General features: G+C 37.9%; 3 protein-coding genes across 5 annotated transcripts in view; 1 reads left to right on the top strand and 2 right to left on the bottom strand.

The window, feature by feature from the left end:
- The first annotated feature begins 3,584 nt into the window (after nucleotides 1-3,584).
- rab42b (RAB42, member RAS oncogene family) lies at nucleotides 3,585-6,433 on the top strand. Its single transcript, XM_056762303.1, has 2 exons — nucleotides 3,585-4,189; nucleotides 4,903-6,433. Exons 1-2 carry the CDS (start codon nucleotides 3,972-3,974, stop codon nucleotides 5,342-5,344), a joined length of 660 nt encoding a protein of 219 aa, XP_056618281.1. The 5' UTR covers nucleotides 3,585-3,971; the 3' UTR covers nucleotides 5,345-6,433.
- Nucleotides 6,425-8,745, bottom strand: taf12 (TAF12 RNA polymerase II, TATA box binding protein (TBP)-associated factor). Its single transcript, XM_056762305.1, has 6 exons — nucleotides 8,569-8,745; nucleotides 7,807-8,040; nucleotides 7,650-7,727; nucleotides 7,451-7,565; nucleotides 7,293-7,381; nucleotides 6,425-7,201 (listed from the first exon to the last, which is right to left on the bottom strand). Exons 2-6 carry the CDS (start codon nucleotides 7,972-7,974, stop codon nucleotides 7,166-7,168), a joined length of 486 nt encoding a protein of 161 aa, XP_056618283.1. The 5' UTR covers nucleotides 7,975-8,040; nucleotides 8,569-8,745; the 3' UTR covers nucleotides 6,425-7,165.
- Nucleotides 8,746-8,877: 132 nt separating this feature from the next.
- ctps1b (CTP synthase 1b) overlaps nucleotides 8,878-12,528 on the bottom strand; it is a 43,500-nt gene continuing 39,849 nt past the window's right edge. For all 3 annotated transcript variants that reach the window (XM_056762302.1, XM_056762300.1, XM_056762301.1), the window contains exons 5-18: nucleotides 12,297-12,413; nucleotides 12,095-12,178; nucleotides 11,930-12,010; nucleotides 11,642-11,793; nucleotides 11,420-11,552; nucleotides 11,229-11,317; nucleotides 10,728-10,822; nucleotides 10,581-10,643; nucleotides 10,313-10,356; nucleotides 9,766-9,862; nucleotides 9,558-9,613; nucleotides 9,385-9,481; nucleotides 9,160-9,304; nucleotides 8,878-9,024 (exon numbers count right to left, since the gene is read on the bottom strand). In XM_056762302.1, the coding sequence (XP_056618280.1) occupies nucleotides 8,946-9,024; nucleotides 9,160-9,304; nucleotides 9,385-9,481; nucleotides 9,558-9,613; nucleotides 9,766-9,862; nucleotides 10,313-10,356; nucleotides 10,581-10,643; nucleotides 10,728-10,822; nucleotides 11,229-11,317; nucleotides 11,420-11,552; nucleotides 11,642-11,793; nucleotides 11,930-12,010; nucleotides 12,095-12,178; nucleotides 12,297-12,413 (1,332 nt within the window). In that variant the 3' untranslated portion in view covers nucleotides 8,878-8,945. The remainder of the gene's footprint in view (nucleotides 9,025-9,159; nucleotides 9,305-9,384; nucleotides 9,482-9,557; nucleotides 9,614-9,765; nucleotides 9,863-10,312; nucleotides 10,357-10,580; nucleotides 10,644-10,727; nucleotides 10,823-11,228; nucleotides 11,318-11,419; nucleotides 11,553-11,641; nucleotides 11,794-11,929; nucleotides 12,011-12,094; nucleotides 12,179-12,296; nucleotides 12,414-12,528) is intronic.

Raw genomic sequence — 12,528 nt, 5'->3', positions numbered from 1 at the left:
TAGAATTTCGTATTAATATTTAGATACTGTATATCGGCCAATATATCGGTTATCGGCTTCCAATGTTTAAGAATTATCGGTTACCGTTATCGGCCAAAATTCGCATACGGTGCATTCCTAATTTCTATCATACTGTCAAGGTTTAACAATAGTTCACATGTATGGGTAACTCAAAAGTTTACATGTAATGTTGCTTCAGTCATGGTGTTTATTGCAGTGAAAAAACAACAAAATGTAACACTTATTTGTGACAACATACAGGTCAATACAGTGTGGCAAGTTACATATTGTTCAGTTGACAATATTTGTATTTAATGTAAATGACGATGTTTTATATCTGTAACTTCTTTTAAACCACTAAAGTATTCAACATATTTTACTTTGTTAAACTTATGAAATAAACTTTTCGTACAAAAATGTTACAGGTTGATTTTATAATAGTAGTAGTAGTTTATCCTTTTTTGCAAGTCAACTAAGCGCAATGGAAGTATAATTTCAAAAACTATGAATGATACGACAAATTATTTTGGTTTCTCAGAAAAGTCTTCTTTTCTAAATTGAACTATATTCATTTATTCTGAAATTAACATTATATGTCGCAGAGAATAATACTTCACCTATTTAAACTGAGCACTCAATAATATTCGTTTAGTAATTTAAATCAACAGGACATCCACCATCAGATGAAAGGAAAGCCTAAAATCTTTTGCAGATAAAGTGAAAGCAATTGTTTATTCATTCATGCTACATGCTAGAGACATGCTAAAAAAATAGTTTTTTCAGCCTTTCATTTAAATCCCTCCCATCTACAAGAAAACATGAAAATTAAAAAACAGAATGAGACGAGCCCTAACCCCATCAGTAAACTTTTCTGAGAAACATCACAAGAAGAAATATTTACTCACCTCTGTCTGTGTTTAAAATGAAATATTGGGTTGAATATGAACGAATGAACTCTGGTCAGACAACTACATCCACTTCTGCTTCTTTGCGCATTCTGAGGACAAACTCGTAATGGATCTCATTGACTCTCTTTACACTTTTAAAATCATCTTGCTAGGCGACAATAATTTGGGCAAGACATCCATATGACTGCGCTTCACGGAGGGGTCGTTTCCTTTTCTTGCAACACGACCATTGGGGTGGATTTTAAAATTCATTACCAAGAAGTGGAACCCGGAGTGTCGGTGCAGTTGGAGCTTTTTGATACTGTGTCATGTTATCTTCTGGTAAGCAGCTTTTGAGTTTGAATATTGCGCGTTTACATGCACAAAATAAACGGATGTCTATCAAAAACCGGATTAAAAAGAAACATGTGTGTGCATGTAGCTACAGTATGGCAGTGGTTCTCAAATAGGGGTACGCGTACCCCCAGGGGTACTGCAGGGGGTTCGTGAGAGAAAGTGACATTTAGGATATCATAGTGAAAATCAATAAATTATGATAATAGTATTTTTATATGAAAAGGGATTACACAAAGATGCATAAAAAATTAATAAATGTAGATATAATAACTGTTTGACTTCATCCCACTGCATTTTATGGTAAAATGTTGTTGTCTGGTCAAGGGGTACTTGGCTTGAAAAAATCATAAAAAGGGGTACTTAAGCCAAAAAAGTTTGAGAACCACTGCATTATGTAAATAACCCGGTGTCAAACCGCGTTTACATGGTAGTTTGAGACTTGCCGGGTTTCTCGCGTGCAGTGACGTTCACTGGAAGACATCTGCAATACATACTGTAGTTTGCTTATCTGCAATACATCTCGGAGATGTCCGCTGTCAAATAGACATCTATAAGACGTCTGTACAAAGTTTAGGATTTAGAATGGATGAAAAACTGCTCTTTCTAAGAGGTTTAGCAGATGTTTTCCAGATCTCAAGATCTTAAGCCAACGTCTTACAAACGTAGGTGTGCTAGCTGGAGTGTGTGTGTCCTTACATCTAGCATTTGTATCTTAATCACTGATAAAAAACTGTAATGTTTTAAGGCCTTCAACATGCAATTGGTTACCTGGAGAAAAAGGAATCCTGCTGGTGTTTGACCTGGGTGATAGAACATCTTTCGAACATGCCGAGTACCTGCACAGAGAGATGTGCTGCTGAAGCATCTGGACACTGTGCTTTTCATGCTGGTTGGACACAAGTGTGACCAGAACATGCAGAAAGTGAATCGAGATGAGGCTAAGAGCACCATACTTCGAGGTCTCTGCCAAAACTGGTCACAATGTGGCAGAGATTTTTGAGCTGTTGACCCGGCGGATATATCAAGGCATGCTGAGTGGATACGATATGTCTTTAAACTGAGTGGATACCATATGTACAAAACATCTGTAGCGACTCAGAATGATCAAAACAATTCAGGCTTTGTCTCTTAACACATATATCTCATAAACCTTTAAGGTCAACCAAATTTTGTTTTCAATCAGTTTGTCAAAAATGAGTACTATTCCGCAATTGTGGTGTAATCCCTCATGCAACAAACAATTTTCTGGAATAAAGTATTGGTTTAAAGTACAATGTGAGTGTTCACCTTTTGAATGTGTGCAGTGTTAACAGAACTCGTGAATGACTGACACAATGACTATTTGTCCCAGATGCTGGGTGCGGTGTTTTTCACAAACTAAAAATAAATACTTCTCTTAGTGTGCATTTAAGACTTACAAATCAGGTTTGGTCGCATAAACGCTTTCATAAATGTCCTTTAAATAACTTAACACCATTTGTTATTGCAAACGTATTCGCGAACACAGCCGTACGTTGTATACTCGAGCTTTGAACCAGTGCTCATATACTTCTGCTTTCTCTCTCCCTCAAGTAGATAATGTATGTTTATTGTGCTTCATTGGATCCCCACCCATGTGAATCTAAAAGAAATCACTTGGTCCACATATACAAACACCCAAAGCAGTAAAACATTGTAACTAGTAATAAAATAAAGCGCTTTCTAGAGTCATAAAGTATTCTACCTGTCCACAAAATAGAAACTAAGTGTTGGCATACAACGTAAGAATTTGTATGACTGTTATTGTGGATTTATTTATGAGCCAAGACAGTTGAAATAATCTGACTGTGCGTCCCATGGGAGTTGTCTCAATTGTTGTCCACCTCCGGTCTGGAAAGCCTCATAATTATGGAAACTTTTGAAAGGAAACTGCCCTAAAGGGACAGTTCACCCAAAAAAAAAAACCTGTATGTGATTCTTTATTGGGAACACAAAAGAAGATCATTTTTTGTCAATACAGTGGCTGCCCAATGTTGTTTACTTATCAACATTCTTTCAAATATCTTCTTTCATGTTCTGCCGAAATAAGTCCTACATGTTTGGAATAACATGAGGGTGAGTGCATGATTATTTAAAGTTGAAATGAACAAGACTGGAGAACACTGAGAATTTCTCAACAACAGTCGGTGATGTTTCATTGAACTGTGTCTAATAGAATGCGATTTCATCACAACATTGGAAGTATTCCAGCAATCTTTAAAGGCCATGACCTGGGTGGAGAAACATCCTCATGGTTGACCTATTTTTTAAAGCTTAGGTTTAAATATTTTCTCTTATTATACGTGCTTGTTTCCCTCACAGATGTCCCGAAATGACCACATCAGGAAATGCCGGGCTTGTCCTGATATGATACCACATGCTCGCTCTCTTTGGCCTAGGAAAAATTCCAGCGCTGTTCTTTATAAACCCAGTCTGTTAAACCCCTCCCACTTACAAGTATGAACAGGCAAAGATTAAAGCAGCAGATCAACTTCTGGCAGGTCCCACCCCACAACATTCAAACACAAAAACAGTCTTGTGAAGAAAATGAGGAAGTATGGCTTCACCTCTACTAAGCTTTAAATCGTATCAATGGTCTGCTAAATACTAAGTGCAGGAGTTCTCTGCTCAGACCTCCGTCGATTCGTGTAGAGTGACAACCTTCATCAAAGAGTGGTAAGCGAGTCAAGTGTGGCCTTGTCGTTCGCCATGGATCTCACTTTGTGGCAGTACCAGTTTCGCATCATCATGCTTGGAGACTCCACTGTGGGCAAGTCATCCATGTTGAAGCGCTACACAGAGGATCTGTTTCTGGAGTGTATAAACCAGACAGTCGGAGTGGACTTCTTTGTACACTTCCTAGAGGTGGAGCCTGGGGTAAGGGTGAAATTGCAGTTCTGGGATACAGCTGGTCAAGAGAGGTTTAGGTAAGTTATAAACGCAGCATCTACTAGCTGTCCAAACCGTTCTCCTATAGCTGCTGATTGGTTAAAAATGAAATGAATGAGTCATGTGAATAAAGGCGACAAGATTTTAAACAAGCATATGACTAGTGTAGGTTTTCTTAGAAGTACGGCTTCTCTAAATAGTTTGACGTTTTTTCCTTCCGTAAAATAACAGCATATGATACAGCAGGTTTGACGTATTCAAACAATGTTATTTTTGGGAAGTATAAATATCTACAACATACCGGCCTCTGCATAGAGAGCCATATGCTGACTGCTTCCTTTTATATATTCCATGTAATAGAGTTATTTACGGCAGTTCATGTTTTAACCGCTGTGAGTCAGTCTCATCACAAAACTTATACTTGACTCCATTCAAGGGCAATTTTCAACTGTATACAGATATTTCACTTAAAGAAACCCAACAACATTTTTCATTGATTCACCCTCACGACATATAAAAGCTGTATGAATTTGTTCGCTAAACACAAAAGAAGATATTTTGAAGAATGTTTTGTAACCAAACAACACTGGCTCCCATTCACATCCATTGTATGGACACAAAACCGCTCATTTCTCAAAATATCTTAGTCATACACAGGTATTAAATGACATGAGGGTGAATAAACGAATATTTTGAGAATAAAATAAGGTAAATCTGCTGTTGCTTATACGTTCATGCTCTGTGTTTTCAGATCTGTCACTCGTTCATATTACCGCAACTCAGTTGGAGGTCTGCTTGTGTTCGATCTGTGCAACCGCGACTCTTTCAATCATCTGAGGCAGTGGTACGATGAGGTGCGGGAGCGCGTCCACCCGTACAGTGTGCTCTTCGTGTTGGTGGGTCACAAGAGCGACCGAGCAAAAGAAGGAGAGCGGGCGGTGGACCGGGCTGAGGCAGAAAAACTCGCGAGCCAGCTGGGAGCTCCCTATATTGAGGCCTCATCCAAAACAGGTCACAATGTGAAAGAAGCCTTTGAACTGTTGACCCGAAGGGTTTATCAGGGGTTGAAGAGCGGAGAGGTGCAAGTGCGTGAAGGTTGGGATGGAGTCAAGACCTCAGGACCTACAATGAAATCACTCCAGAGGGTCAAACTCAATGAACCTGCTAAGGAAAAAAAGAGCTGTGCGTGTTGACTTAAAACATGTCAACATCTTGAAAAGCACTTAGGTCTTTAAACTTAACATTAAGTTAAAAGCGAAAACCTTAAGGGCCCAAGGTATAAGATTGTACATAAGAAAATTTAAACAGACAACTATTTCCTCACCCCGTGGATCAAGTGCATCTCGACTCAAAATTTCCTTATTTACCAACTTTACCGAAACATATGAAAATCATTTGCATGTCACAAAAAATGTTAAGAAAATGTTAAAAGAAGAAATTGTATTTTCCCGTGACAATATTTTTAATACAATCACTGAGGAAAAATGGTATGTTATAAAAAGTGGTTTATTAAAATGTTTCGTGCACAAGTAATTCCCCCATCATTTCATGTAAAATGTGACCTCAATATGTTTTCAATTATTTTACCACAAACATACCTTAAATATTTGTTCATCAGTCTATTTTTAGCCCCAAGATGTTGTTTGTTTAGTCTGTCTCATAATTCTAGAAATCTTAATTTATTTGTGCAAAACTGAGTATATTCAGGTTATTTCAAATAGTACAGACAGTCGATACTCCACCCAAAAATAAAAATTCTGTCATCATTTGCTCACCCTGAAGTTCCAAACCTGAATAAATGTCCTTGTTCTGACAAACAGAGAAAGATATATTAAAGCATGTTAGCAACTTACATTTCTGAGTCACCGTTAACTACCATTGTAGAATCAATTATTGTATAACCTTTATATTGAACACAAAATAAGATATTTTGAAGAATTAAGGAAAGCAAACTTTTCTAGGTAACCTTTTTTTCAACTTTGGTAGTTAATGGTGCCTCAGAAATTCAGTTGCTAACATTTTTACAAATATCTTTGTGTTCAACAGAATTAAGGAAGAACTTCGGGATTGGGTGGCGTATCCCTTTAAGACCCATCTGAAATCATTCAAAATAGCCTAACATTCTGCAGAAGGTATGTGAGACCTAATCCTGTACATTTGTAAATGACTAAATTCATATATAATGGGTGTTAACATATTCAGAGTTGCCTCTCAATCTTTATACATTTTTATATAACCCAGGATATGTTTTCAGAAATAATAAACACAATCTGTTAAGCGAGTTCAGTGTGAAATAAATCACAGCTGTCTTTATTCATGAAGAAAAAATCAAGCAACTGTAAAACACTGATACAAAATAATTATGCCAAACTCCTCAAAATGTTCAAATCCACCCACAAACCCATAGCAGAGGGGTTTAACGCCTCATAATAACTGCACACATATATAATTCTCTCTAAGTGATTATACCCAATATTTATTTAGCTAGTAAAAATGAATTTGACTCATTTTACTTTTAGAAAGTCACACAGGATGTTTGAATCTACACTACAAAGCATTACTTAAAAGGTCTATAACACTGAACACTATGAACAAAACAGACACATGGTGATTAATAATTGTGCATAGCTACTAATGCCAGCTGAGCAAAAGTTGTTGTGGGTAAAACAATAAAAGATTATTTTTAACAGAGATCTTCAAGATAATAAACACCACAAAATAGCACCAAGCCAGAGACCAAGGTGCCCAAGGACGCTGACTTAGACGTGGTGTTTGACAATGTACATAGCAATATATGTATGGTGTATATATGATGGTTGTAACAAAAACTAAACTGTACAGAATATTATGTAAATTCCTGCTCACCTTTTCCATGTGTGAAATGTCAACACAACTTTAATGTAAATGATACAGCACTCTGCCCCTCTGAATAACATTTACAGATTCAAACCCTCCCCGTTTCCAAAACTCCCAAGAAAAAGTAAGAAAGAAAAAGGTCTGTTGTGCCCCAGATCCTACTTTTTGGTTGTTTTGCGAATCAGTGCCATTCTCTGTAAAGGCAGATAAAGATGTTTAGACATGTGCAATTTCTTTCATAAAAAGATATAAAACAATCGTAAATACATGAGACCGATGGCTGACCTGTTTGTGAGCTTCTGTCGTGCATGCCTTCTTGTACGGTCGGATCTCATCTGAACCAAAGCCAGGAATCCACATATTCCACTGGCGCTCTGTTATGCAATGTTGGGGTTAGGTAGTGTTGCACAAAAAGGGAAAGAGTATTCAAACGAAACACTCACCGAGATGCAGCTGGACATCCTTTACTTCAAGAGTGTTCGACTTTCTGTGTCGGGCAAGCTGGCATGCAGCGGTCACCACGCTTTCGATGAAGTCATCTGCAATCTGCAAGAGCATCTAAGGAGAAGACAGACAGGGTCAGGATTCATTCAATAAAACGGAATGAAACTATTTAACGGAGCCCTTAGTTGAGCAACTCACCTCCTCCACATCTTCGTCAAGTTGTTCATTAGGGTCAATTTCCCGCACGAGATCCTGGAGCTTCTTCTTACTGAGCACCTGTATGAAAAACGATTTCATTTTAAAAGATTGTAACATATAAAATTACAGGAATACATTTTGACTCCTTGCCCAATACCTGAGGACCTTCAGGACTCAGTCTCCCTGCAGGCCCAGGGGTGCCTGGGACTTTGCCTGGAGCGACAGTACTGTTGGCCATGGTGGAGATGGGCGGTGTGGAGGAAGCTTCTGCTTTCACAACAGTGTAGAAGTTTGAGCGGCTGGTCTGTGATGGGTACTGTGTCATACTACTCCGGTCAACAGATATCTGTCATAAGCCTTTTGAAAGACAGAATCGAGACTATTCTGTTTGCTAAAAAAAGAGGATCAAGAACGATGTGTTGAGTCAGTGCATTACACAACCTATATAACACCTTATAGTAGGTCAAATTGATCGATATAGAAAGGTAACGGTTTACTGACAAATTGTAATGTAATATTTAGCGATATACTAACAATTAAGTAAAAACAAAAAAACAATAACAGCATTGCAGAATTCTTAACCGAAGCGCTAACTTACTGTAATAACTTCAGATGTGACATTTGGCTACGCTAGCTAACCGATTTAGCCTGTTAGCTCTTCTCAGGTGGATACACAATTTTTATAAAAATATATATCTTTATATATATTTACACAGGTAGTTATTTCAGTTAAAAACTACACCTTCCTTTCAACTCGAGCACGGTAACTGTTCATTTATAAGGACTGAGCGATTCACACAAGCGTGTCATGTTAGCGGCTAACGTTAACGAGTAAACATTTGCGGCTATCAGCGGTTTGTTACGCTAATAACATTTGTCTTATGTAACCTTATTATAAGATGGTTAAGTAGAGTAATACCTGATGAAAATAACGCGGTACTATCTCCTCATCCTTGACATTCTTCAGTTGGAAAAATGCAAAATGTCTCGTAAAATTGATGTTGTTGTTTGCATGCGCCTCTTCTGGTGAACGGAGCAGTGAAATCTCGCGAGAGTGTAGCGTACGCGACTTACAAAATAAAAGTACGCTTGTGAAAAGTGTGGATGTTAAAAGTCCTTGGCGTGAAAAAGCACTAAACCCCACACAATGTTGTTTTTTCATAGCCTAAATGACCATCTGTAGATGTTTTGTATTAAAACGTAATATTTTGCATAAAACTCACAAAGGTATTTTATAATCATTTATTCAAATTCATAATATCATGAAATGCTGTCATAAATACATTTTTTGTTCTTTTAAGCAACTGATGGGAATTTAATCTCAGAGATATCGGAGTCTGGTGAACTGCTGTCACTCCGGTCACTGTAAGTATCCCTAAAACAGAAAAGTATTTAAAAAAATCAATTATAGAATTTAAATAGTTTAACTGATCTGCGAGAGACTGCACATGGTAGTAATTTAAATTAATTAGGACTCAATATCTCAAATATAGGTCAGTGCAAAAATTACCGAGGTGAGAGTCTACAGCCTTTCTGCAGGTAGTTCTGCAGTTTCCCAGATGCTGCCAGTAAAAGGCCAAAATAAGGTGGTGAGGGTTTGATGGGACGAGAGGTGAACTCAGGGTGGAACTGTACGCCAACAAAATAACAATGATCTGCAAAACAGAGAAGAATCTAGCTAATAAAAGTCCAAGACTTCAAGAGCCAAGGGTTGAAACATTGGACATTCACTAACCCTCAAGTTCAATGATCTCCATTCGTTCCCCCTCCAGATCTTCACCCACAAATCGGAACCCTCTCTCCTCAAAGTGATGCTTCAGTTCTGGATTCACCTGTAAAAATATCAAGTTCAAAATTAATAAAAAAGGATTTTTTTTAGAATTTACTATTTTAATTTATATTGTGAACCTCAAAGCGATGACGGTGCCTTTCATCCACATATTCAGCATCTCCATACAGCTTTCCTACAAAAAGTAATGAAAGTCAAACTTATTTGTTCCAAATTTTAAATATCAGCATAGCGCATATTCAGAACTTAAGACGATGGTGTCAGTTTCTATTTTTGTGATATGTGACCTTTAAATTTTGCCTGCAAGCACAAAAGATCACAACGTACGAATAACACTGGAGTTGCTTTTGAACATGGTCCGTCTTTTCCCCAACCGCATGGTTCCTCCCTTCTGCCCAGGATTATGCTCTGGCATTTCAATCACCTGCATTAAACAATCAAATATGTTACCCTGGATCACAAAACCAGTGTAAAGTAGCACAGGAACATTTTTTGTTAAATTAAATTAAATAAAGCTCTTGTTCCATGAAGATATTTTGTAAATTTCCTACCTTAAATGTATAAAAACTTTATTTTTGTGAGTGGATGGTCTGCCACAGTGCCCCTGATTAACAACTTCAAAGGCAATTTTCTCAATATTTTGATTTTTGCACTCTAAGTATCCAGAGTTTTAAACGGTTGCCAGATACTGTCCTATTGTAACAACTCATACATCCATAGAAATCTTATTTTTTCATCTTTCAGATTATGTAAAAATCTCAATTTCGAATAATTGACCCATAAAACTGGTTTTGTTGTACAGGGTTCACATATTACCTCAAAGATGGAACGATTAAATTGATGAAAAAAATGTCACAAAAGAAACGATACTCACCACAGGGTGTTTTGTTTCTGGATCAAATTCTGTGGAATTGGCATCTGTTGAGAAATAAATAAATATTGACGATAAATCGTTTTTGGCATTTGGCAGACGCTTTTATCCAAATCACTTACATTGCATTATACTATACGTTTGTTTCTAAGTATGTGGAATCCCCTGGGATCGAACCCATGACCTTGGCGTTGCTAGCACCATGCTCTATCTTAGCTTAAAAATAAATAAATTTAAAGACAAATAAAAAACCGATTGTGTCTTTTCATACCTTCCCAACCAAGAACATTACGAGCAAATTCACACACTGCCAGCTGCATACCCAAACAAACACCTGCAAAACAAGATCATATCAGTTCAACCATTCAATCTTTTCAAATCAAAACTTCTACAAGTATGCAAAACAGACATTTTTTACCTAAAAACGGCTTTTTCTGCTTTCTAGCCCAGTTGATGGCTTGAATTTTTCCCTCAGTACCTCGTACCCCAAAGCCTCCAGGAACAAGAACTCCACTAGAAGTGCAAGCTGGCATTTGCATCACAGTCGAAATACGCATTCATGATGGTCATGCAAACCAATAGTAAACCAGCAATTTCTCAATTACATGGCACCAGCAACAGCATTTATTTATCAATATATTAAAGGAATTTGCAGACCAACTAGATGAAAGCTATTTTCATAACCCATATCATTTTGTTCATTTCACAACTTTCCTCATCAGCATTAGGACACAACATTTCAATCTGAGATTATATATTTTACTGCATAAAACATACGTAACCTGGATGTGCAGATTTGGTGTGTTTATTGAGGAATATCAGACTGCTGCAACCGAATCCAGTATTCCAGTGAGACACATAATATCTAAGTATAGACATGGGTCTCTTATTGTGACACATTGTGTGTAACACAACTCACTCAGAACTGCAGAGCTTCTGCCAGGCCTCATGGTATTTCACCGGCTCCTCTTGCTGTGTAGCTGGCTCCAGGTCTGCAGAATCTATGTACTGAAAGATAGTACACTTCTTTCACAATACAACTTGGTCAAATGCGCAATGAGGGCTCGAATACTGTCCAATGCCACAGACACTACGGTAAATGTATCTTACCTTGACCTCTAGCTTATAGTTGATAGCCAGGGCCGAGTGCTCCAGGGCTTTAATCACCGAAGCATAGGAATCAGACAGTTTGGTGTACTTGCCCACTAAAGCAATGGAAGTTTTCTCAGAGAGTCTGTCAGATCTAGGCCACACGAAACATAAACAGCTGTGATGAAATCGCCACTGTCAAAAACATCTGGAAGTAAGACAAAGTGGTCAAACAGCTCAAACCTGTCTGACATCTCCTTCCACTTTGTAAGCATTTTACGTTGCCTCATCTCGACGGGCAAATCCAGCCTGCGGCAGAAATAGTCAACTATACCTTGATCCTCCAGCAGTAGAGGTACTCTATAGAGGGAGGAGACATCATGTATGCAGATCACCTACGGGAAAAGGTTTATATTTACGTAGACAAAGCCTTTCATCCAAAGTTAGCATAGAAAAATTGTGAAATTGTGCTTCATAAACGTTTCGTGAAATGCTACGAAAAATTGTTCGACTTGATTTCTACTTCACTACCTGCTCAGGTTCTACATGGCAAAACATGGAGATCTTCTCTTTGACGGCCGTCTCCAATGGAGTGGAACAACGACAAACAATCTGCCAAGACGGAAACCAGAAAACAATTTCGGACACTTTTATTAACATTTATCTGACTTCACACGGACTCGCGTATAGACTCACCAGGTCTGGGGATAAGCCTAGTCCACGAAGCTCTCGAACACTGTTCTGTGTGGGTTTAGTTTTTTGTTCGCCTGTAGAATTAGGCTGAAAATGCATCCACGACATAAACACAAAACAGCCGATAAGATTTTCACATGCTGCAGTTGTTTAAGTATAGCTATTGGTCAAAACAAAACTGTGTTGTGTGACTTGGTTTTCATACCTGAGGGACCAGGCTGACATGGATGTTGCAAAAGTTTTCCCGTTTCACTTTGAACTGAAACTGTCTGAAAGCTTCAATGAAAGGCATACTCTCGATATCTCCAACTGTACCTCCAAGCTGTGGAAATAACGTTAAATGTTTGTCAATCGTATTGGAATGCTACTTGACCAACAGTTTAAAAGAATAGTTGACCTTGAACATGAAAATCCGAACAGAAAAGAAGATATTTTGA

This window comes from Triplophysa dalaica, chromosome 12 (genome assembly GCF_015846415.1).
Source record: "Triplophysa dalaica isolate WHDGS20190420 chromosome 12, ASM1584641v1, whole genome shotgun sequence".
Lineage (NCBI taxonomy): Eukaryota > Metazoa > Chordata > Actinopteri > Cypriniformes > Nemacheilidae > Triplophysa > Triplophysa dalaica.
The sequence above is the reverse complement of the archived record's forward strand: the minus strand, read 5'-3'. Positions and strand labels throughout refer to the sequence as shown.

Coding starts and splice junctions, on each gene's coding strand:
- rab42b (XM_056762303.1), top strand. CDS start 3,972: ATGGATCTCACTTTGTGGCAGTACCAGTTTCGCATCATCATGCTTGGA. Junction 4,190..4,902: donor GCTGGTCAAGAGAGGTTTAG/GTAAGTTATAAA, acceptor CTGTGTTTTCAG/ATCTGTCACTCGTTCATATT.
- taf12 (XM_056762305.1), bottom strand. CDS start 7,974: ATGACACAGTACCCATCACAGACCAGCCGCTCAAACTTCTACACTGTT. Junction 7,566..7,649: donor TTGACGAAGATGTGGAGGAG/GTGAGTTGCTCA, acceptor TCTTCTCCTTAG/ATGCTCTTGCAGATTGCAGA. Junction 7,382..7,450: donor GGATGTCCAGCTGCATCTCG/GTGAGTGTTTCG, acceptor ATTGCATAACAG/AGCGCCAGTGGAATATGTGG.